Source organism: Nyctereutes procyonoides, unplaced genomic scaffold (genome assembly GCF_905146905.1).
Source record: "Nyctereutes procyonoides isolate TBG_1078 unplaced genomic scaffold, NYPRO_anot_genome, whole genome shotgun sequence".
Taxonomy (NCBI): domain Eukaryota; kingdom Metazoa; phylum Chordata; class Mammalia; order Carnivora; family Canidae; genus Nyctereutes; species Nyctereutes procyonoides.
The window spans coordinates 15,753,963-15,776,277 of NW_026575043.1; the positions used below are offsets into that span (position 1 = coordinate 15,753,963).

Sequence of the window (22,315 nt, forward strand, 5' to 3'; positions counted from 1 at the left end):
AAGAGAAAGATAACCACATATGTCAATCCCACTGTGGGGCCACCCATGATGGGGGTGAGAAACAGACATCTAGTCTGACTACAGGCCCACCCACCAGTAAAGGCTTCTTATGAAAAGGAAAATATGGGGAAAGTGCCCTGCAGTTTGGTACTAGGCCATTTTACAAACCCCTGGTCTGACTCAACTCAAGGCCAAGATGGCCTCAGATAGGCCCACTAAAAACACAGGGATCAAACTCTGCCACAGCAGGCACTGAGAGCCACTGCAGACACCTGGACTGAAGGCTTAGCCACAATAATAGGACAAAGGTGACAAATAAAGGGGATACTCGGGAAATATCAGATTCTCGTGAACGGGGGGCATTGCACTGCAGGACCTCTTCTTCATAAGGCCACTACTTTCCAGAGCAGGAAACACAGTTACTTTCCTAACACAGAGAAATGGACACAGAGAGTTAGACAAAATGAGGTTACAGAGGAATAGGTCTCATATGAAAGAATAAGATTATAGCAAAAGAGCTAAATGCAACAGATAAGTAATATTCCTGATAGAAAAGATAAAGTAATGATCATAAAGATACTCCCAGGATTTGAGAAAAGAGTGGAAGACCTCAGTGAGACCATCAACAAAAAGAATACAACCAATTGGAGATGAAGACCTCAGTAACTGAAGTGAAAAATACACTATATGGAATAAATAGTAGGCTAAAAGAAGCAGAATAGAAAAGTGACCTGGACAACTGAGTAATGGAAAGCAATCAAGCTGAACAGGAGATAAAAAAAAATAGTAAAAAATGAAATAGACTAAAGGAACTCAGCAATACCACCAAGTGTAACAACATTCACATTATAGGGATCCCATAAAGAGAAAAGAGAAAAGGGGGCACAAAATCTATTTGAAGAAATATTGCTAAAAATTTCCCTAATCTGGGGAAGGAAACATATCTGGAGCCAAGAGGTATAGAGTCACTGACAAAATCAACCCAAGGAGGTCCACAACAAGATACATAATTAAAATGGCAAAAATTGGTGATAAAGAGAATTTTAAAAGCAGCAAGGGGAAACAGTTACAAAGGAAACCCCATAAGGCTATCAGCTGATTTTTCAGCAGAAACTCTGCAGGCCAGAGAAAGTGGCATGATGTATTCAAAGTGCTAAAAGAAAAATCTTTCAACCAAAAATACTCCATCCAGCAAGGCTATCATTCAGAGTAGATAGAGATAAAAGAATTTCCCAGAAACAAAAGTTAAAGAAATACATGACCACTAAAACAGCCCTACAAGAAATGTTAAGGACTGAGTGAAAGGAAAGACCATAAGTAAGAGTAAGAAAAGTGGGAAACACTAAATTAGTAAAATCAAGTACATCTATAAAAACCAGTCAAGAGATTCACAAAACAAATGGATGTTAAGTATGACGCCATATCCCTAAAACAAGGAGGGGAGAGGAGTAAAGAATGGATTCAAACATAAGTAACCATTACCTTTACTATATGCATACGATGTTATAAACCTAATGGTAACCACAAATTGAAACCCAATAATAGATTTATAAAAAAAGAGAAAGGAATCCAAGCATATGCTTCAAAAAAGCCAGCAAACTGTGAGAGAAAAGAGGAAGAAGGGAACACAGAACTACATAAACCACCGTAAAACAAGCAACAAAATCACAATAAGTACATACCTATCAGTGATTACTTTGAATGTAAATGGACTAAACACTCCAATCAAAAAGAGGGCGACAGAATGGATAAAACAGCAAGACCCATCTATATGCTGCCTACAAGAGATTCGTTTTAGACCTAAGGACACATGCAGATTAAAAGTGAAGGGGTAGAAAAGCACTTATCACACAAATGAATGTGAAAAGAAAGCTGGGGTAGCAGTACTTCTTTTTGACAAAATAGATCTTCAAACAAAGACTTGCTCTGTCTGCACTCTGCTGTGACCTCCTCGTGTGGCCCCTAGAGGAGCACTGGGTACTTCCTCCAGGATCTGAGGAATGAGGTTATGAACACACACTGCTGACAAAAGATGGTGGTGGAATAGGAGGACCTTAGGCTTGTCTCACCCCACAAACACAACTAGATAACTATCCAATCATCCTCAATACCGTCCCCAAGTCAGCCTGAAGATGGACAGAACAAACTCCACAATGAAGGGGAAGAAGAGATCACACTGAAGAAGGTAGGAAACAGGGAGGGATGGTTTAGGGGAGACATGGATCCTTGTGCTTTGGAGGGGAAGAGAGGGATCCATGGTCTTATGAAGGGCAAGAGAGAGGAGCACACAGGAATAATACATAAGGGAGCATCCAAGGAGGCCATTTCCCCTAAAGTCACTGGCTTGGAAAGTGAGATAGGCTGAATTTTGCGAGGTCATGCAACCAGCACAGCTTAAAGTCTAGAGTTTTGAAGGTCAGTGGGCTTGGCTGGGATAGAGCCCCGAGGGCATGGATTGCTTCTGGAGAGAGGCAGGAAAACAAGGGGGGGGGGGGGGCAGGTAGCATGGAAAGAGCAATCTGAAAAATGCCCAGAGCCCAGAGGAGGGAAATTCTTCTCAGAGTGTGTTCCTGAAAGGCAGTGTTCATGGAGATACCTCTCTGGGAACAAAGGAGCTGGCTGGCACCATTTCTCTTCCCTGCCCTTTGGCATAAGCACAGTGCCAACAGATTCTTTCCCATTCCTACATCCACTGCCCCCTATTCATCCCCTACTCCTACCCCTCCCACTCCCACTCCCCCCTCCTCCTCCTCTCCCCCTCTTCTTCCTTCCACTCCTCTACTCCTCCCTCCCCCATTTCCACCTCTTTGTCCCCTCTGCCCCTTATACCTAACTAGAGAGAGAACAAGAAATGAAGCCCAAAGCCAGCAGAATGAAGGAAATAAAGATTAGAGCAGAAATAAATGATATAGAAACTACAAAAACAATAGAACAGGTTAATGAAACCAGTAGCTGGTACATTTCAAGATTTAGGAAAACTGATAAACCCCTAGGTCAGACTTACCACAAAGAAAAGAGAAAGGACCCAAATAAAATCACAAACGAGAAAGGAGAAATAACCAACACCATAAAAATACAAATCGATTATAAGAGAATATTATAAAAAATGATATGTCAACAAATTGGACAACCTGGAAGAAATTGATAAGTTTCTAGGAACAGAAACTACCAAAACTGAAACAGGAAGAAATAGAAAACTCGAACAGACCAATAAACAGCAAAAAAAATTAAATCAGTAATCAAAAAGCACTCCCTAAAAAGTCCAAGGCCAAAAGGCCTCACAGGTGAATTTTAACAAACATTTAAGTAGTTCATGCCTAGTGTTCTCAAACTATTAAAAACAAAAACAAAAACAGACAAACTTCCAAGTTCATTTAAAATACTGATGAAAGAAATTGAGGATGACACAAAAAACAGAAAGACGTATCTTGTTCATGGATTGGAAGAACAAATATTGTTAAAATGTCCATACTACCTAAAGCAAGCTACAGATTTAATGCAATCCCTATCAAAATACCAATAGCACTTTTCACAGAGTTAGAACAAACAATCCTAAAATTTGTATGCAACCACAGGAGACCCTGAGTACCCAAAGCAGCTTTGAAAAAAGCAAAGCAAAGCTGGAAGCATCATAATTCCAGACTTCGAGTTATATTACAAAACTGTAGTGATCAAAACAAAATGGTACTGGCACAAAAACAGACACAGAGATCAAGGGAACAGATGAGAGAACCCAGAAATGGACCCACAACTATATGGCTAATTACTCTTGGGTTATGATTAATATCCACTGGGAAAAAGTCTTTTCAACAAACAAGATTGAGGAGACTGGACAGCCACATGCAAAAGAATGAAACTGGACCACTTGCTTACATCACACACAAAAATGAACTCAAAATGGTTTCAAGACCTAAATAGGATTCAGTGGAACAATCCACAAAAACAAGGACTGAATAGATATCATGATGACACTAAACTCATACCTTTCAATAGTAACTCTGAATGTGAACGGGCTTAAACACCCCATCAAAAGGCGCAGGGTTTCAGACTGGATAAAAAAGCAGGACCCATCTATTTGCTGTCTACAAGAGACACATTTTAGACAGAAGGACACCTACAGCCTGAAAATAAAAGGTTGGAGAACCACTTACCATTCAAATGGTCCTCAAAAGAAAGCAGGGGTAGCCATCCTTATATCAGATAAACTAAAATTTACCCCGAAGACTGTAGTGAGAGATGAAGAGGGACACTATATCAAACTTAAAGGATCTATCCAAAAAGAGGACTTAACAATCCTCAATATATATGCCCCGAATGTGGGAGCTGCCAAATATATCAATTAATAACCAAAGTGAAGAAATACTTAGATAATAATACACTTATACTTGGTGACTTCAATCTAGCTCTTCCTATACTCGATAGGTCTTCTAAGCACAACATCTCCAAAGAAACGAGAGCTTTAAATGATACACTGGACCAGATAGATTTCACAGATATCTACAGAACTTTACATCCAAACTCAACTGAATACACATTCTTCTCAAGTGCACATGGAACTTTCTCCAGAATAGACCACATACTGGGTCACAAATTGGGTCTGAACCGATACCAAAAGATTGGGATCGTCTCCTGCATATTCTCAGACCATAACGCCTTGAAATTAGAACTCAATCACAAGAAGAAGTTTGGAAGGACCTCAAACACGTGGAGGTTAAGGACCATCCTGCTAAAAGATGAAAGAGTCAACCAGGAAATTAAGGAAGAATTAAAAAGATTCATGGAAACTAATGAGAATGAAGATACAACCGTTCAAAATCTTTGGGATGCAGCAAAAGCAGTCCTGAGGGGGAAATACATCGCAATACAGCATCCATTCAAAAACTGGAAAGAACTCAAATACAAAAGCTAACCTTACACATAAGGGAGCTAGAGAAAAAACAGCAAATAGATCCTACACCCAGCAGAAGAAGAGAGTTAATTAAAATTCGAGCAGAACTCAACAAAATCGAGACCAGAAGAACTGTGGAACAGATCAACAGAACCAGGAGTTGGTTCTTTGAAAGAATTAATAAGATAGATAAACCATTAGCCAACCTTATTAAAAAGAAGAGAGGGAAGACTCAAATTAATAAAATCATGAATGAGAAAGGAGAGATCACTATCAACACCAAGGAAATGCAAAAGATTTTAAAAACATATTATGAACAGCTATATGCCAATAAATTAGGCAATCTAGAAGAAATGGACGCATTCCTGGAAAGCCACAAACTACCAAAACTGAAACAGGAAGAAATAGAAAACCTGAACAGGCCAATAACCAGGGAGGAAATTGAAGCAGTCATCAAAAACCTCCCAAGACACAAAAGTCCAGGGCCAGATGGCTTCCCAGGGGAATTCTATCAAACGTTTAAAGAAGAAACCATACCTATTCTACTAAAGCTGTTTGGAAAGATAGAAAGAGATGGAGTACTTCCAAATTCGTTCTATGAGGCCAGCATCACCTTAATTCCAAAACCAGACAAAGACCCCACTAAAAAGGAGAATTACAGACCAATATCCCTGATGAACATGGATGCAAAAATTCTCAACAAGATACTAGCCAATAGGATCCAACAAAACATTAAGAAAATTATTCACCATGACCAAGTAGGATTTATCCCCGGGACACAAGGCTGGTTCAACACTCATAAAACAATCAATGTGATTCATCATATCGGCAAGAGAAGAACCAAGAACCATATGATCCTCTCATTAGATGCGGAGAAAGCATTTGACAAAATACAGCATCCATTCCTGATCAAAACTCTTCAGAGTGTAGGGATAGAGAGAATATTCCTCAGCATCTTAAAAGCCATTTATGAAAAGCCCACAGCAAATATCATTCTCAATAGGGAAGCACTGGGAGCCTTTCCCCTAAGATCAGGAACAAGACAGGGATGTCCACTCTCACCACTGCTATTCAACATAGTACTGGAAGTCCTAGCCCCAGCAATCAGACAACAAAAAGACATTAAAGGCATTCAAATTGGCAAAGAAGAAGTCAAACTCTCCCTCTTCGCCGATGACATGATACTCTACATAGAAAACCCAAAAGCCTCCACCCCAAGATTGCTAGAACTCCTACAGCAATTTGGTAGCGTGGCAGGATACAAAATCAATGCCCAGAAATCAGTGGCATTTCTATACACTAACAATGAGACTGAAGAAAGAGAAAATAAGGAGTCAATCCCATTTACAATTGCACCCAAAAGCATAAGATACCTAGGAATAAACCTAACCAAAGAGGTAAAGGATCTATACCCTAAAAACTACAGAACACTTCTGAAAGAAATTGAGGAAGACACAAAGAGATGGAAAAATATTCCATGCTCATGGATTGGCAGAATTAATATTGTGAAAATGTCAATGTTACCCAGGGCAATTTACACGTTTAATGCAATCCCTATCAAAATACCATGGACTTTCTTCAGAGAGTTAGAACAAATTATTTTAAGATTTGTGTGGAATCAGAAAAGACCCCGAATAGCCAGGGGAATTTTAAAAAAGAAAACCATATCTGGGGGCATCACAATGCCAGATTTCAGGTTGTACTACAAAGCTGTGGTCATCAAGACAGTGTGGTACTGGCACAAAAACACACACATAGATCAATGAAACAGAATAGAGAACCCAGAAGTGGACCCTGAACTTTATGGTCAACTAATATTCGATAAAGGAGGAAAGACGATCCACTGGAAGAAAGACAGTCTCTTCAATAAATGGTGCTGGGAAAATTGGACATCCACATGCAGAAGAATGAAACTAGACCACTCTCTTTCACCATACACAAAGATAAACTCAAAAATGGATGAAAGATCTAAATGTGAGACAAGATTCCATCAAAATCCTAGAGGAGAACACAGGCAACACCCTTTTTGAACTCGGCCACAGTAACTTCTTGCAAGATACATCCACGAAAGCAAAAGAAACAAAAGCAAAAATGAACTATTGGGACTTCATCAAGATAAGAAGCTTTTGCACAGCAAAGGATACAGTCAACAGAACTAAAAGACAACCTACAGAATGGGAGAAGATATTTGCAAATAACATATCAGATAAAGGGCTAGTTTCCAAAATCTATAAAGAACTTAAACTCAACAGCAAAGAAACAAACAATCCAATCATGAAATGGGCAAAAGACATGAAGAGAAATCTCACAGAGGAAGACATAGACATGGCCAACATGCACATGAGAAAATGCTCTGCATCACTTGCCATCAGGGAAATACAAATCAAAACCACAATGAGATACCACCTCACACCAGTGAGAATGGGGAAAATTAACAAGGCAGGAAACAACAAATGTTGGAGAGGATGTGGAGAAAAGGGAACCCTCTTACACTGTTGGTGGGAATGTGAACTGGTGCAGCCACTCTGGAAAACTGTGTGGAGGTTCTAGTGAAAGGGAATATAAGGGAAGGGAGAAGAAATGTGTGGGAAATATCAGAAAGGGAGACAGAACATAAAGACTCCTAACTCTGGGAAACAAACTAGGGGTGGTGGAAGGGGAGGAGGGCGGGGGGTGGGGGTGAATGGGTGATGGGCACTGAGGGGGGCACTTGACGGGATGAGCACTGGGTGTTATTCTGTATGTCGGTAAATTGAACACCAATAAAAAAATAAATCTATTTTTTAAAAAAAGACCTAAATAGGAGACCTGAAATCATAACAATCCTAAAAGAGAGCCCAGGCAGTAAGGTCTCTGACATCAATCATATCCACATTTTTTTTTAGATAGGTCTCCTATCTAAAGGCAAGGAAGATAAAAGCAAAAATCAACTGTTAAAATTACAGCAAAATAAAAAGCTTTTGCAGAGAGAGGGAAACAATCAACTAAACTGGAAGACAACTTACTGAATGGGAGAAGATTTTTGCAAATGACAAAGGTGATAAAGGGTTAGTGTCCAAAATATATAAAGAACTGATAAAAGTTCAACACCAAAATAAACAAATAATCCAATTAAAAATGGGCAGGAGACATTAATAGATATTTCTCCAAAGAAGACATACAGATGGCCAACAGACATTGAATATATGCTCAACATCACTCATCAGGGAAATGCAAATCAAAATCACAATGAGCTATCACCTCACACTTGTCATCATGGCTAAAATCAACACAAAACACAAGGGTTCATGAGGATATGGGGAAAAAAATGAACATTCTTGCACTGTTGGTAGGAACATAAATGGTGCAGCCATTAGGAAGACAGTGCAGAGATTCCTCAAAAAGTTAAAAATAGAATTATCATATGATCTAATAATGCCACTACAGCATATTTACCTCAAAATTACAAAAACATTAATTTAAAAAGACATATGCACCCTAGGTTTATTGTAGCTTTATTTACAATAGCCAAGTTACGGAAGTAGCTCAAATGTCCACTGAAACATGAACGGATAGAAATGATGTGGGGTGTGTGTGTGTGTGTGTGTATACATATATACACACACATAAATTTATTTATATACACATGTGTGTATATATGTGTATTATATATGTATATGTGTGTATATATATGTGTATATATAAATGTGTGTTTGTATATACACACACACAAAATGGATTATTATTCAGCCATTAAAAAAGAGTGAGATCTTGCCATTTGCAACATGGATGGATCTAAAAAGTATAATGCTAAGTAAAATGAACTGGAGGAAGACAAATACCCCATGATTCACCCCTATGTGGAATTTAAGAAAAACAAAAAAGAGGCAAACCAAAAACACAGACTCCTAACTATAGAGAACAAACTGGTGGTTACCAGAAGGGAGGTGAGTGGGGGAATGGACAAAGTAGGTGAAGGGGACTAAGCATACGCCTATGATGAACACTCAGTAATGTACAGAATTGCTACATCACCATACTGTACACTTGAAACAATAACACTATATGTTACCTACACTGGATTAAAATGATTAAAATTAAGAATATGTGTCTCCCACCATACTTTCAAAGGGCAGTTGAGGCAATCCCCCCAAATACTGATCTTACTCAATATTTATTCAGTGCAGGTAAAATCTAGAACTTGGCAATAGGAGTAATTCTAAACGGGTATCTGAAAAAGTAAATAGTTGGGTTTGCACGGCTTAATGCAAACCTAAAGGGTCAGAAGAAAAAGCCTGAGGGCTGCACCCAGCCCTCCACAGGCTGCTTAAATGTTGCCAACTCCTTCACAAGAAGGTCTATGCATACGAGACTCATGTCTTGCTTGTAGAGTTTGCCAGACAATCTTCCATTTTTCCAAAAATATCAGGTAACACCTACCTCATTTAGACACTGTAAATTATGAAGTCTCATAGATACATGATATATTAAAGACGCATAGGGTAGTAAGTGGCAGATTGGTTACTGAAAACCCCTACATCAGCAAAGTTTGCACTTCAGGAGTTTAAGATCTGAAAAGCAATGTTAGGAGTATCGTAGTCAGAAAATCCATGGAGGTCCTTATAAAATACCACCTTGGAGAAAATAGCAAAGACATTTTACGTTTCTTAAGAGTAACAAGCAATGACTACATAAACACTCTCACTCACATTTATAATTGCATTTTAATATTTCTAGTGAGATGTTTATCAATTTCCTTTCTTTACTACAGATTGGAGGCACTTCCAACTCACCGTATACTATCTTTCTAATTCTGTGACTGCGTAACTGCTGGCTTCTTCATCCTCCCTTCTGTGACACAGTAAGTTATATCTGGTCTTTGCCTCATTTTCTGGCACAGAGCTCCTAAAAATTCTTATAATTTTAAGTAATGGTTCTAGGGGCAGCTTTTGTTCTGATTTTTGGTCTTTGACCCTGGTTCCTGACACAAGAGCTAGATTCCCTTGGAATCCAGGGTGATGACAGTCTTTCGTCTGCTAATAAGATGACTGAGGGGGTTTGTGGGGTGGGCAACAGTATGAGATAGCTTCAGGATGGGAGCTGCTCCCAGAAAGACTAAGGCATGATTAAAGGATTGACCTCCAGGGAAGGGACCCGGGCTAAAGATTGAGTTAATAATCCATCATACCTATATGATAAAACCTCCATAAAGATCCTTAAACTATGGGGTCCAGAGAGCTTCTGGGTTGGTGAACATATCCCTCTGCTGGGTTGTGCACCCCAACTCCACAGGGATATAAGCTCCTGGGCTTAGGACCCTTTTGGATCTTGCTTTATGTATCTCTTCATCTGGCTTTATTATAGCCTTTAGGATACACTAGTAGAACTAAATACTAGTAGTAGTACTAGTAGTACTATTTACTAGTAGAAGTAAATAAGCATCTTCCTGAGTTCCGTGGGCCAGTATAGCCAATTGTCTCACCTGAGGCAGCAGCTGTGGGAGCCCCCACTTGGTAGCTGGTTGGTCAGAAGTGCAGGTGATAACTCAGAACTTGATACTAGCCTCTAAAGTGGGGGCAGTCTTGTGTGGCTAAGCTCTAACCTGCGGAGTATGTGCTAACTTTGGGCAGTGTCGGAATTGCTCAATGTGTGGAGCAATTGTGTATGTTTGGTGTCAGGAGGGTTGTAAGTAAACAAGTAAACAAGTCTTGTTTCGCAACTTACCAATTACATCATTAATGAGTTAAAATTTCCAACTCACATTTTTATTTGTTCTGAGGGTCATAATTTTACTTTTTGAAAAATTATCCTTTAGCAGAACATTGAAGTTCGCTTATGGACACAAGAAATCACAGCAAGGAAAACTCAGGGCTGCAAAATGATTACCTTCCTCTAAATAACCCCATTGGAGAAACTACAGTCCGATTTTAAGGCTAAAAAGGATTTATTTGTTCTCCCAAGAGCTTATCGGAGGAAAATCATATTACAGGTCATGTTTCACTTTTTACCCTGGCTTGCAGGAAGCTAACCATGACATGTGAATCTCCATGGTAGCCACTTTAAATTAGCCTTCCTGAAAGATACTTTTGTCTGTGGTTCCATTTTTCTATTTCTATCATTTTGGTATAAATATGCAAGCTGGCCCAAAAAAAATATATGCAAGCTGACCTAAATTCTTTGAAGGAAAAAAGTGAAGTGTTATATCCATATAATTACATAATTTTTACCTTTAATTCTTTCATAAACCAAATTACTTAAAAATGTTATATATACTGAGTTACTTTCAAAAAGTCCTTCCTCTTTTTTCTTTTTTTAAGCAATCCAATTCAGAAATTCTGATCTAATAGGGTTATAGCTAAAATGCCAAACTAGACTAACAACTCACTTGTACCCACTCAAAAAAGGAGAACTCATGATTTCATGCCCCTCAACATTTCTAACCAAGGCAAGAAGAAAGTTGAGTGACAGTTTTAAGAGAGGAGTCAGAGGGCTGATATTTAAATACAGATGGACATACCTACATGAACTCATCAATAATTACTATAAATTTCTGGGAGGAAAAGGGCAGGTACTATAACATTTTTTTAATTGTGGCATAAAACATTTACCATGTTTAATCATTTTAAAATATACATTTCGGCAGCATTAAGTATATTCACATCATTGTGTAACAGGTCTCCAGAACTTTATCTTGCAAAGCTGAAACTCTACCCATGAAACAGAAGCTCCCCATTTCCTCCTCCCTATAGCCCCTGATAACCACTACTCTTCCTGTCTCTATTATTTTGATTATTCTAGATACCCCATAAGTGGAATCATAAAATATTTGTCATTTTGTGCCTAGCATGATGTCCTGAAGGTTCAAACCATGTTGTAGCATGTGTCAGACTTCCCTTCCTTTTTAAAGCTGAATAGTGTTCCATCATACATATATACCACTTTTCTTTATTCACCCATAGATGAACATTGGGGTTGCTTCTACCTCTTGGTGATTGTGAATAATACTGCAATGAACATCAGTATGCCAATATCTCTTCAAGTCTACTTTCACTTCTGGATATGTATCTACAAATGAAATTGCTGTCTCATATGGTATTCTATTTTGAAGTGTTTAACTATAACTATTTTCACATGAAAAAAACCAGGCAAGTAATTGAATCCTAAAGTCACAAAACAAAAAGAGTCCTCAACCTTGTACCTCTGCATCCTGGCCCTGAGTACAGTGTTCCTTCCACCCACTATACCATCTCCCTTCTGCCTCAAAGAACCAAGTCTACTCTAGAATCAGAACTAAAAGTGGGGTAGTTTAGAATCATCATCTTACCTCTTACACTGAAATTATTCACTGCGTCCTTCAAAAGTCTTACTGAATCCCACAGAGCACTCTTGGAAAAAAAAAAAAAGTTACACTCATGAGCACATAACACATTTGCATATGAACAATCTCTAAGCACTTAGGTTTACATAGGAATCAAACACAGTTACCTTAGTATTGTTTATATAAAAAGTTATACTCTGACTTCCGAGGTTGAAATCAATCCAAAATTTCTCTAGTTTTTCATCTTCTGGTTTTTTCATCTGTAATATGAACACAATTCATTCTGAAGTTATGTATCATGTTAAAGGATCAGATGGTAATTATCCCACTAAAAATGTTTGCTTTCCTTACAAAAACACTACCTTAATATTTTAGGATATCTTTATTGCCATACTCATTTCTGCAGAACAGGAGGAAGGACTCAACTTTATAGAACTAAACTATTTCTGGAAGGAAAAAAAAAACCCACAACCACTATCCTTAACACTTAAAAGATGTTTAAAAGTGTCAGAGGACTCCAGCTACACAAACTTTTTTGTTTTTCTCTAGAGAGAATCAAGAGAAAATAGTCATATATTAATATGAGAAATATAATAATGAGAAAATAGTCATATATTAATAGTCATAATAGTCATATCCTGCATATGAATAGAAACTTTTAGAGAAGGAGGTATTATGAAATATGTGATTATTTGCCATCTACCATGCCATATCCACTATAGTAGAGCTAAGACTTGAAGATTTCAAATTACATGCATTTTAATTGATTGCTAAATAAATATGTTCTTATGATAAAAAAAAAAAAAGCTTCAAACAGTATTGTGTTTATAGAAACAGAAAATGTCTCCTTCTCTGGCCTTCAACTTCCCATAGGTACCTTTCCCAGAGACACATTAACAATGTCTCTGTTTCCTCCCAGATGTTTTCTAGACCTATCAGGAAGTTTATTGAAGAGCTTTTATTCCTTGACAATGGAAAGACACTAGACTTAATTGTCCTCTTGCTTTTCTGAAAACAGCATTTCTTAGACATCTTTCTATCATATGTGCCTATTTTTTAACCTCTATAGAGCTGAATGAAGGTTTTAACCTGTAATGTACATCACTCGAAGCCAGTTTAAAGGCCCAGATTGGAGCTGATGGAAATTTAGTAGTCCACATAAGAAACCACCACCAACCAGATGTTAGAACCTTCAGATAACCAGAAGAAAGATACAGGAATCAATCAGGCTACTAAAATAAGTCCTAGGGAGAAGATATGTGTAGTCAAGAGATGAAGGCTTATTAGTTCACAGAGGCCAGGAAAGGGGCTCTAAACCCAAAACAGAAATGGTTGATGAGGACATTTTGAACACAGGGTCCAGGAAACCTCAGCAGAGTCAAGGTTCAGAAATCTTTGAAGATTTTACCTCCCCCTCCCCCATGGAGATGCTGTAGTTGACCTTGTTCATTTAGAAACCAAAGAAAGTGATGAAAAGGGACAGCTCATGCTTAGACTATAAAGTACAAGGTAGAATGATCTAGAGAAAATAGAGTGCCCCCAATTTCTGTGGACAAAGTGGGGAGCATCGTTGGATGGAAAGAAGGGAACTGCCCATTAATAGGGTAAAATAAGGCCAGATTCCTTGACCTCACAAACACAGTATCAATCCTAAATTCCAAAAAAAAAAAAAAAATCATTAAAAAAAAAAAAAAAGGGATCCCTGGGTGGCGCAGCGGTTTGGCGCCTGCCTTTCGCCCAGGGCGCGATCCTGGAGACCCGGGATTGAATCCCACGTCGGGCTCCCGGTGCATGGAGCCTGCTTCTCCCTCTGCCTGTGTCTCTGCCTCTCTCTCTCTCTGTGTGTGACTATCATAAATAAATTAAAAAAAAATCATTCAATCCTAAATTCCTGCATCTTGTAGTTAACAGTAGGGCCCTTAAACTTATTAGTCATGCATTCATTCCAATTATGGTAGGAGAGAAGACAGGCAAAGAAAGGCTTCAGCGTTGAGGCCTCTAAAAGAAGTAAGCTTCCTTTTCTAAAAGGCCCTTCTGGGCAGGAAGGGCAGTTTGGCCTAGTGATTATGTACACTGAACTCTGGGTTTCATTATATACCACTCTCAGGACCCCCAGAGATAAACATACCTCATGCCCATCAGCAAAAGCAGCAATACATGGAAATGAAAAGACCCTGCAAAACACGTCACAATTAAAAAGTAAAATATAATTTGGGTGGATCCCACGCACCACCTACAGATATTCCATAACAAGCATTTATATCTAGGGTATGCGATTAAATGTCTTTGCACAAAGTATAGAAGAGAGTCTCAAACCTGCAAATGGATGCTACTCCAAGTAGATTTCCAATCTCCATCTGGCCAGGTCTACAAGCCAGGTTTACTGGTATTATCTCTCTGCCTCCTTGCTTAGCAACATTCCAATGAAATGAATTTAGCAAATTCTCATCAAAGACTTTGTCTGCAATCTACCTATCTCCAATGACCTCATATCTTCAGGAAGTCATTTTATAAAATCTCCCAGAGAACATGTTACAAATATTCCAGATCATAAGTAAATATGCTAAAAAAGAAAACTGATAGAGATCATTTTTAAACATATACAATGAATCACTAGGGAGAATGGATCTAATCTCCCAATGTTTCTATTCAATGGATAATCCAGTAGTGATCAATAAGTTATATATCTTCCATTCTCTCCTGAAATAAAACAGATCCTAGATTTTTAGTATTAGATATTTTCAAAATAAGATTAGTCAATAAAATAACACCCAGACAAATACTTACTTTCTTTCATCACCAAGTCTGTTGTTTAGGTGATTGAGAAACAGTCTACAATCCTTCAAAAAAATAATACAAACTTTTAAAAAAAATGGGTTTTATTTAAGTACTATTTTTTTCCTGCATGTGTCATAAAGAGGTGGCTTCAGACCCAAATTCTGGAAGGAACCTCCAAGCCAGGAGACTTTCAGCTGAAGAATGCTTTAAGTCTCCAAAAGTTATACACACAGTTACATTTCAACTGGGTTAAGAGGAAAAGAACTACATTTATAACTTGTGACATAGATTATAGGTTTTCTGACCCATTGGGCATCCAGCTTACTAATATCTGCCCAGCATGAGCCAACCATAAACCAATAAACTTATCAACTTTGGGTTTATTCTGGGTGCATTACCTTCTGCCAATTTTCCTTATGAGAAGTTCTCCCATTCCTTCCTCTCTCCTCATACAGTTGCAGAGAATGAGGATTATTTTTAAGTTCTCCTGACCAGAAGCAAGTAGGGAGGTACATCTGTTGCCTCCAAAATACTAAAGGTTAATAAACTGACTCAGGCTTTTGTCCCTTTTCTTAGGGAGGACTGGCTACTTTAGTCCACGCTTACACTCTGCCTCTTTATGCAGCACGAAACAGCAGTAATGTAAGCCTTAACTTAAAAGGAGTTCAATTAAGAAGTCGATGGCTCTGTGGGGGAGAGGATTTGAAAAATATCACCTATTTTCATGAAATGTCCCTGCCCATGAGGGAATGACCCAGAAGAATAAGGAAATTAACATCTGAGGGTCCACATCATCCCAGGCACTTTTGGTTTCGCTCATTCAGTTCTCACAATTTTAAGGCAGGTTTTATTGCCATTTCACAGATAATGACATTAAAGTTTCCTAAGTCAACTAACCAAAATGCATATACATCATATAAGCCAGGGAGGTGGTACTCAAACCTGAAGCTTATGGTCTTTCTATTGAGATCAACTGGAATACTAATTGAACAACTACTACCTATCTGGCAGTAGGCTCAAAGTTAAATGTATTTCTTTTAATATATTTAAATTTTCAGATTTAATACAATTCTAATTGCCGAGCAGTTTTGACTGCAAAGGCTTGGTTCTACATGAGCATGGTTATTAAGAATTTTACCTCTTCCCAGGGCCTAGCCCTCATTTTAGGAACTTTTTGAAAGAAGAGAAAAAACAGTTTAGCTATTATGGATGAAGGTGAGCATGCAGCAAAGGTGTAAGCTATTTTTGGCTCCTTGAGGATACAATCACCGTGAGCCCAGATTGCATGCAAGACATTGGGAATTATTCTTCCAAAATACAGAAGCCAGGTGGCTCAAAACACATCTACCCATAATACTCCTCTGCAACTAGAAACCCCATGTCATTTTCAGCCTCCCCTCCTCTGTGGAGCTGCTCTGTGCAAGGCTGAAAGCACATTCTTTACTCCTCCAACTCTCCCTACATCTGAGGTTCGTTGAAAATTGCTTCCCTCTCCATGATGTTTTCTCTGACTGGATACATCCTATTCACATCATTCTGTCTCCAGTCCAAATTGCCTATAAAGAAATTTTATCTGTGTGCCCCTATTTGGCCCACAGATATTCTGTTCATCCGGTCCTCAAATCCTTTCATAGAAATGGGAAATAGGAAGCTTAAGAATGGCAACTTCATCACTCGACCATTTTTTATTTTTAAGAAAAATTCCTCCCCTGAGCTCGATGTCGAGGAAAACACTGTGAGGATGTTTACTAAGAATTGATTAAATGGAATTTTGGTGACCAGGAATCTCACCGTCTCAAATTCTCGATCCTTAATTTCTTTGAAAGCTTCAGCAATGACATCATCTTCAAACCACTCATGGACAAGGTCACCCCTTGATTTTTTCAAGGTCAGTCTACACAATGCTTCAGAAAGAGCAACTTGCTGGTCATAATCTAGAGATTAAAAACATGGTAGATCATTCAAGGCTGGGCATAAAGCAGAAGATAAAAATGAATCCTACAGATAAGCACTTGCTTTAAGAAATTCCATCTTAGAAGACTAGCATGGCATGTTACAGTTATAAGCAGTAAGATGTATCTTAGAGATTGTTTAAATTCAATATTTAAGAAACATTAGGAGAAAATTTACATAAGTCAGCATATGTCAATTAAGATATACTTTTGCATTTTACATTTTAGATATATTAAAACATTCATCAAAACCTCAAACAGGTTTAAAAATATTTCTACTACAAAAATAAAATCAAGACAAATTGAGGTATTTCACAACTGATAAAAACTACATACAACATATTTACATTTCAAATAATCTTAAGGGTAAAAGGCAAGTTGCAGCCAGATATGTACAACAGGAGGATATTTTTAGAATACTTTTAAAATTTGCAAAACAATGTATGAAGTGATGAATCACTAAATTCTACTCCTGAAACGAATTTTACACTATGTTAACCAACTAGAATTTAAATAAAAATTTGGGGAAAAAAAAAACAATGTATGTTGTTTATGAATACATAGAATAAAAGTAGAAAAATATACTTTTGAATGAAAACCAAATCCAAGTGTAACTCTTATTTTACATACAAAAAAGACTTGAAGTAAATATGGAAAAATGATAAAATTTGACTAGGCTGGTTGGTGAGGAAATGAATATTCATGAATTATTCTTTAAGGCTTTCACTATGTTAAAACTTTTCATAAAAAATTTAAAATGCTAACTCCTATCTTGAACTTGACCATAATTTATTACCTGTAGTTCCAAGATACTCACAAACCCCGAAGTATCCAATATGCAATACTCTAATAGTTAAAATTCTAAACATGTCTTACCACCCACAGTCAAGATTGTTCCTGCAAGGTCTTTCCTGAAACATTTAGATAAATTACATTTTACTAAAGTGAACACATATAAGACTTTACTATATTGGCATCAAAATTTAAAACCAAGATGTAAATATTTTTTAAGATTTTATTTACTTATTAGAGAGCACACAAATGGAATGGAGGGGCAGAGAGAAAGGGCGAAGCAGCCCCCCTGCTGAGGGCCTGACACAGAGTTGATCCCAGAGTCTTGGGATCCTGACCTGAGCTGAAGGCAGACACTTAGCTGACTGAGCTACTCGGGTGTCCTTGAAGATGTATATTTCTTAAATTATTTCAAATTCAGCATCAGAATTTCTTAAATGTCAAGATACATCTTTATGGAAAAATTGTTTATAATTAATTATTTAAATGCACTTCTAAAAAGAAGCTAGAGTTATATATTTGGAGGTTCTATTTCTTCTTCTGTAAAGTGAATTCACTTGAAGTCTGAAAATTATCAAATGCTAAGATTCTGGAATTTTATTGTCACCTCACCAACTTGTATGAATATATTTTTCATATGATTTTTTTTTAAAACAGTTGGTACCTGGAAGAAATGATGTAGTAGGTGCTTGGTCTTTCTAACAAGCTTTTGACCTGGTTTTAAAAGTTGATAAATTTATCATTTATTATAATGTAATACCCATAGTACATCGAATAACAGACTCCCATATTATATTTTCATTTAATAATTTCAGTTAAAAGCTAATAAGTATGATTTTGGTCTTTTAATGTCTGGAATAACTCCCATTTTAAAGAGTAGATTGTCCAAGTAATCTCGTAGTTCAGTTTCTCATAAACAGATTGACTTGTTACTATTAAAAAGAAGCCTTAAAATAGTACCACTGCTTTATGCTTGCAGACTTCACATCTGGCCTAGAGTTCAGACCATTCCAGACTTTCTAGAACACACAAATAAGGCAGGGCCATGGGATTAGTTTGAAAACTTAGGAGAAAACATCAGGCCAATTGTTCTCCAAATCTAACATTAAGAATAATAATTAAATTAATGCAGCCAAATATTTTTAAGGAAAGATTCAGTAGAAAAACACATCCTGCAAACACCAGTTAAACAGGCAAACATTAGAGCAGCAGGCTCCATGCTCACCAATCTCTACATTCAGACCTACAATAGGACAAACTTGGTTGCCTTCCTCTCATCAGTTATAGCTGCGTGTCATATGAATGAGGACATGCCACATGAGGTCAATGATGCTGGTTAGTGGTTGGCACAGTAACAGATTTAGGTTCAAATTTTAAAATAGGATGCTGGTTTTGCTCTTTCCATGGCCACACATCATCTTGCCTACAATTTTTAAGGTCCCAAGAACTACAGAATTGTAACTGGGTCATCAAAAAACAACAACAAAAAAAATCCACTGTTTTTTTTTTTCCATTGTTGAAAAGCAACACGAACTCCACTGGCATAGCTAAAGGTTGGTAGTCTTTGAGCATTTGCTCTCTACCAGGTAACCTGCTCATCACTTTCAATGGGTTGCTTGATTCAACCTGTATAACTATCAATCAAGGATTAGGGATGGCTCCATTGTACACTTGAGCAAAGAGAGGTGGCAAAACCAGAATCTGAAGCCCAGCTGTCTGGCTCCAGAGTCTGTACCCTTAACATCCTCCCATGAATCACTAATTTAATTCATGTATTTATTTCACACTCATAGAAAAAAAAATAACTCAGAGCCCAAGAAACATTTCAGCTCTCAAAATTGATGAACATACTACTGAAAAAGAAGAATGTAACCAAGTCTAGCTTTTTCCCTTAGTCCTCCTTCACCGCTTAGCACAGTGCCTATATACAGTAGGTGCACAAAACATTCATTGAAGAGAACCATGAAAGCAACAGGTCTACGGAGAACCAAGACAAAGGTAGTACAATCCAGAGGGGTTTTACCCTTCCACTACCCCATAATCAAGTACAAGGTCACGTACATAAAACGATATGGACCTTCCAACAAGGGGAATCGTCTTCTCTCTTCCTGAGGCATGGCATGCAAAAGGGAGTTCAAAGTTTTCAAAGCCTGTTTGGAGTTGGAGAAAGTATTTACAGGAAGAAACGGGGAGGCTCAGCCCTCTCTAAGGTCTTTAGAGGAACTGTTGTCACTTTTGTTATTTGCAACTCACCTCCTGTTTGACCGAATGATTTACAGTCTTTTCTGTCACCAGAAATCCTAAGGCAAGTATGAAAGAATCCAACATCTGAATTTTCCCTGAAAGCATAATTTTAAAAGAATCAAAGTGACGCTAAGGAAATAAGGAAATGACTCCCACAAAACAGGAAGAAGTCTGGAAAAGCCATGAAAGCAGTAAACATTTTAGAAATTAAAATAGTCCCGGACAATAAAACAAGGACAAAATACACTTGTATTGCACAGACCCTCTTTGAAGAAAAGAGCAGCATGCACCAAGTGGAACTGTGTGTGATGACTCTATCCCACGTAAAGCTACTTTTTTTGGTCCAGACTGAGGGACAGAGATATACAAAGGGTCGCTCCTGCACAGTTTTCTGTTGTTTCTGACAGTTGCATATTTTTTAAAATAAAAATGTTAAGACCTTATGATAACAGAAGTAGGGTTTTAACAAAGTATTGGCCTTTATTAAATAGCAGAATTATAGAAACTTCAGTTATTATAGGTCAGTATATAGCTAACAAAAGCATTTGTGATTATCCTTTATGCTTATTAAACTATATTATTTCATTTATGTACATTGTGTTAAGGTACAAAATGTTTTTGCAAACTTATGAGAAGTACAAAAATTTATGGTAAGGTCATAACATTACTTTGATAGGTTCAAATGAGCAATTTGACATATGGATTATTTATCATATGTCATATACTTACTCCCCATATAACTCATGAAATTGTAAGAACCCATACCAGAAAATGGAAAGGAAAAACATTCCTCCTCCATCAAAAAAAAGCAATTGATACTGTTGGATGATCTCTGGAAACCAGAAATTCGGCTAGGAGCTGTGCCAACAACTTTCCTGCCAGTTTAAAACTTGAGAAGATTTCAATACAGCCTAGATGGACAGCAGAGGATCCTAAAGACATTTATGGACCCTGTTAATCAGCAGCTATCAAACATCAATCTTTTCATGGAAATAGCCAAGAGAAACTAACAAATACAGCCCTACACAAGGGACAGAGGAACACTGCCATCAGGTAGCAGAAAGGGGACTTTTTAGGAAGTGTTTACTTCAGGAAACAAAGAGTTAAGAAGCATGTGACTTATCACCAAAACTCAAAAGAATATGACTTCTGTGAAAGAATCCCCACCCTTAAGGCTCCAGCATAATAAAAAATCTGACCTAAGACACGGCACAAAAGTAACCGTTTCAAAAGTACTGGGACATGCACTGCAGAGATTTATTTGCTAATTTCAGAATACGTGGTGGAGAGACTGGAATCTTTAGGAGACTTCTCCAAGAACAAAAATGCTAATGGGCACCATTTCTCTTCCCCTCCCTCAGCCTACATAGCTGGACACTTACAGGAGCCAGCAGTGATTCTCTCCTCCAATCTTGGCACCACGTGTCCCACCCCCAATGCACCCTTACAGACCTGCCCCAGCCAACCCACCTCCCTCCACAGCCATCCCTACACAGTGGCTACTACTCCATCACACCATGCAAGCTGCACCACTCCAAAGCAACTACTACCCTGGAGAGAGGAGGGGATAATCCCACCATACCTGTTTGCCCACAGTTCTAGTAACCAAGCCTTTTAATTGGTCACACAGGGAGAAAACCCTGTCATTAGATGAACTTGCAACAGAGGCTGACTGCTGATATCTCGTCTGACTGCCAACCCCACACATCAGTGAAAGCCTCTGAGCCACACAGGGAGAAAGGCTGGTCATCTGATACACTCACACAGAGAGGATAATTGCAGACAACTAGCCTGACTACTGACCCTGCCCACCTACAAGCCCATCAATGCTGCGTGGACCAAACCCTGCCCAGTGTACCTACAGTAGGCAAAGTGGGTCACTGCAGCTGACTGGGCTGAAAACAAACATAGCTAGACACAACAGTAAGGTATATGAAGCCCACATAGGAGATACCCCTAGCTTGTGAGGTTCTGATGACCGGGGGACATGGCACTACAAGGAACCACTGAACTTCTACACAAGGCAATTCTTTTCAAAACTAGGAGATATAGCTATCCTCCCTAACACATAGAAAAAGACAACATGAGGAAATGTCCCAAATGAAAGAACAGGACAAAAATCACAGCACAAGAGCTAAAGAAGTGGAGATAAGCAATATGAGAGAGAATTCAAAGTAATGGTCCTAGAAATACTCACTGGACTTGAGAAGAGTGGATGAGAATGTGAATATCAACAAAGATAGAAAATATAAAAAAAATATATAATTCAGTAAAAAAAAAAAAAAAAACTAGAGGGAATCAATAGCTTATTAGAGGAGACAAAAGAAGAGCTCACTGATCTGGAAGACAGGGTAATGGAAAAGA

General features: G+C 38.0%; 1 protein-coding gene across 1 annotated transcript in view; it reads right to left on the minus strand.

Annotated features, from left to right (window-relative positions):
- SYCP2L (synaptonemal complex protein 2 like) overlaps positions 1-22,315 on the minus strand; it is a 109,343-nt gene that overhangs the window by 70,459 nt on the left and 16,569 nt on the right. Inside the window, exons 12-19 of the mRNA XM_055322654.1 lie at positions 19,961-20,046; positions 19,769-19,857; positions 17,792-17,826; positions 16,755-16,897; positions 14,973-15,025; positions 14,314-14,359; positions 12,353-12,445; positions 12,192-12,252 (exon numbers count right to left, since the gene is read on the minus strand). Of these exons, the coding sequence (XP_055178629.1) occupies positions 12,192-12,252; positions 12,353-12,445; positions 14,314-14,359; positions 14,973-15,025; positions 16,755-16,897; positions 17,792-17,826; positions 19,769-19,857; positions 19,961-20,046 (606 nt within the window). The remainder of the gene's footprint in view (positions 1-12,191; positions 12,253-12,352; positions 12,446-14,313; positions 14,360-14,972; positions 15,026-16,754; positions 16,898-17,791; positions 17,827-19,768; positions 19,858-19,960; positions 20,047-22,315) is intronic.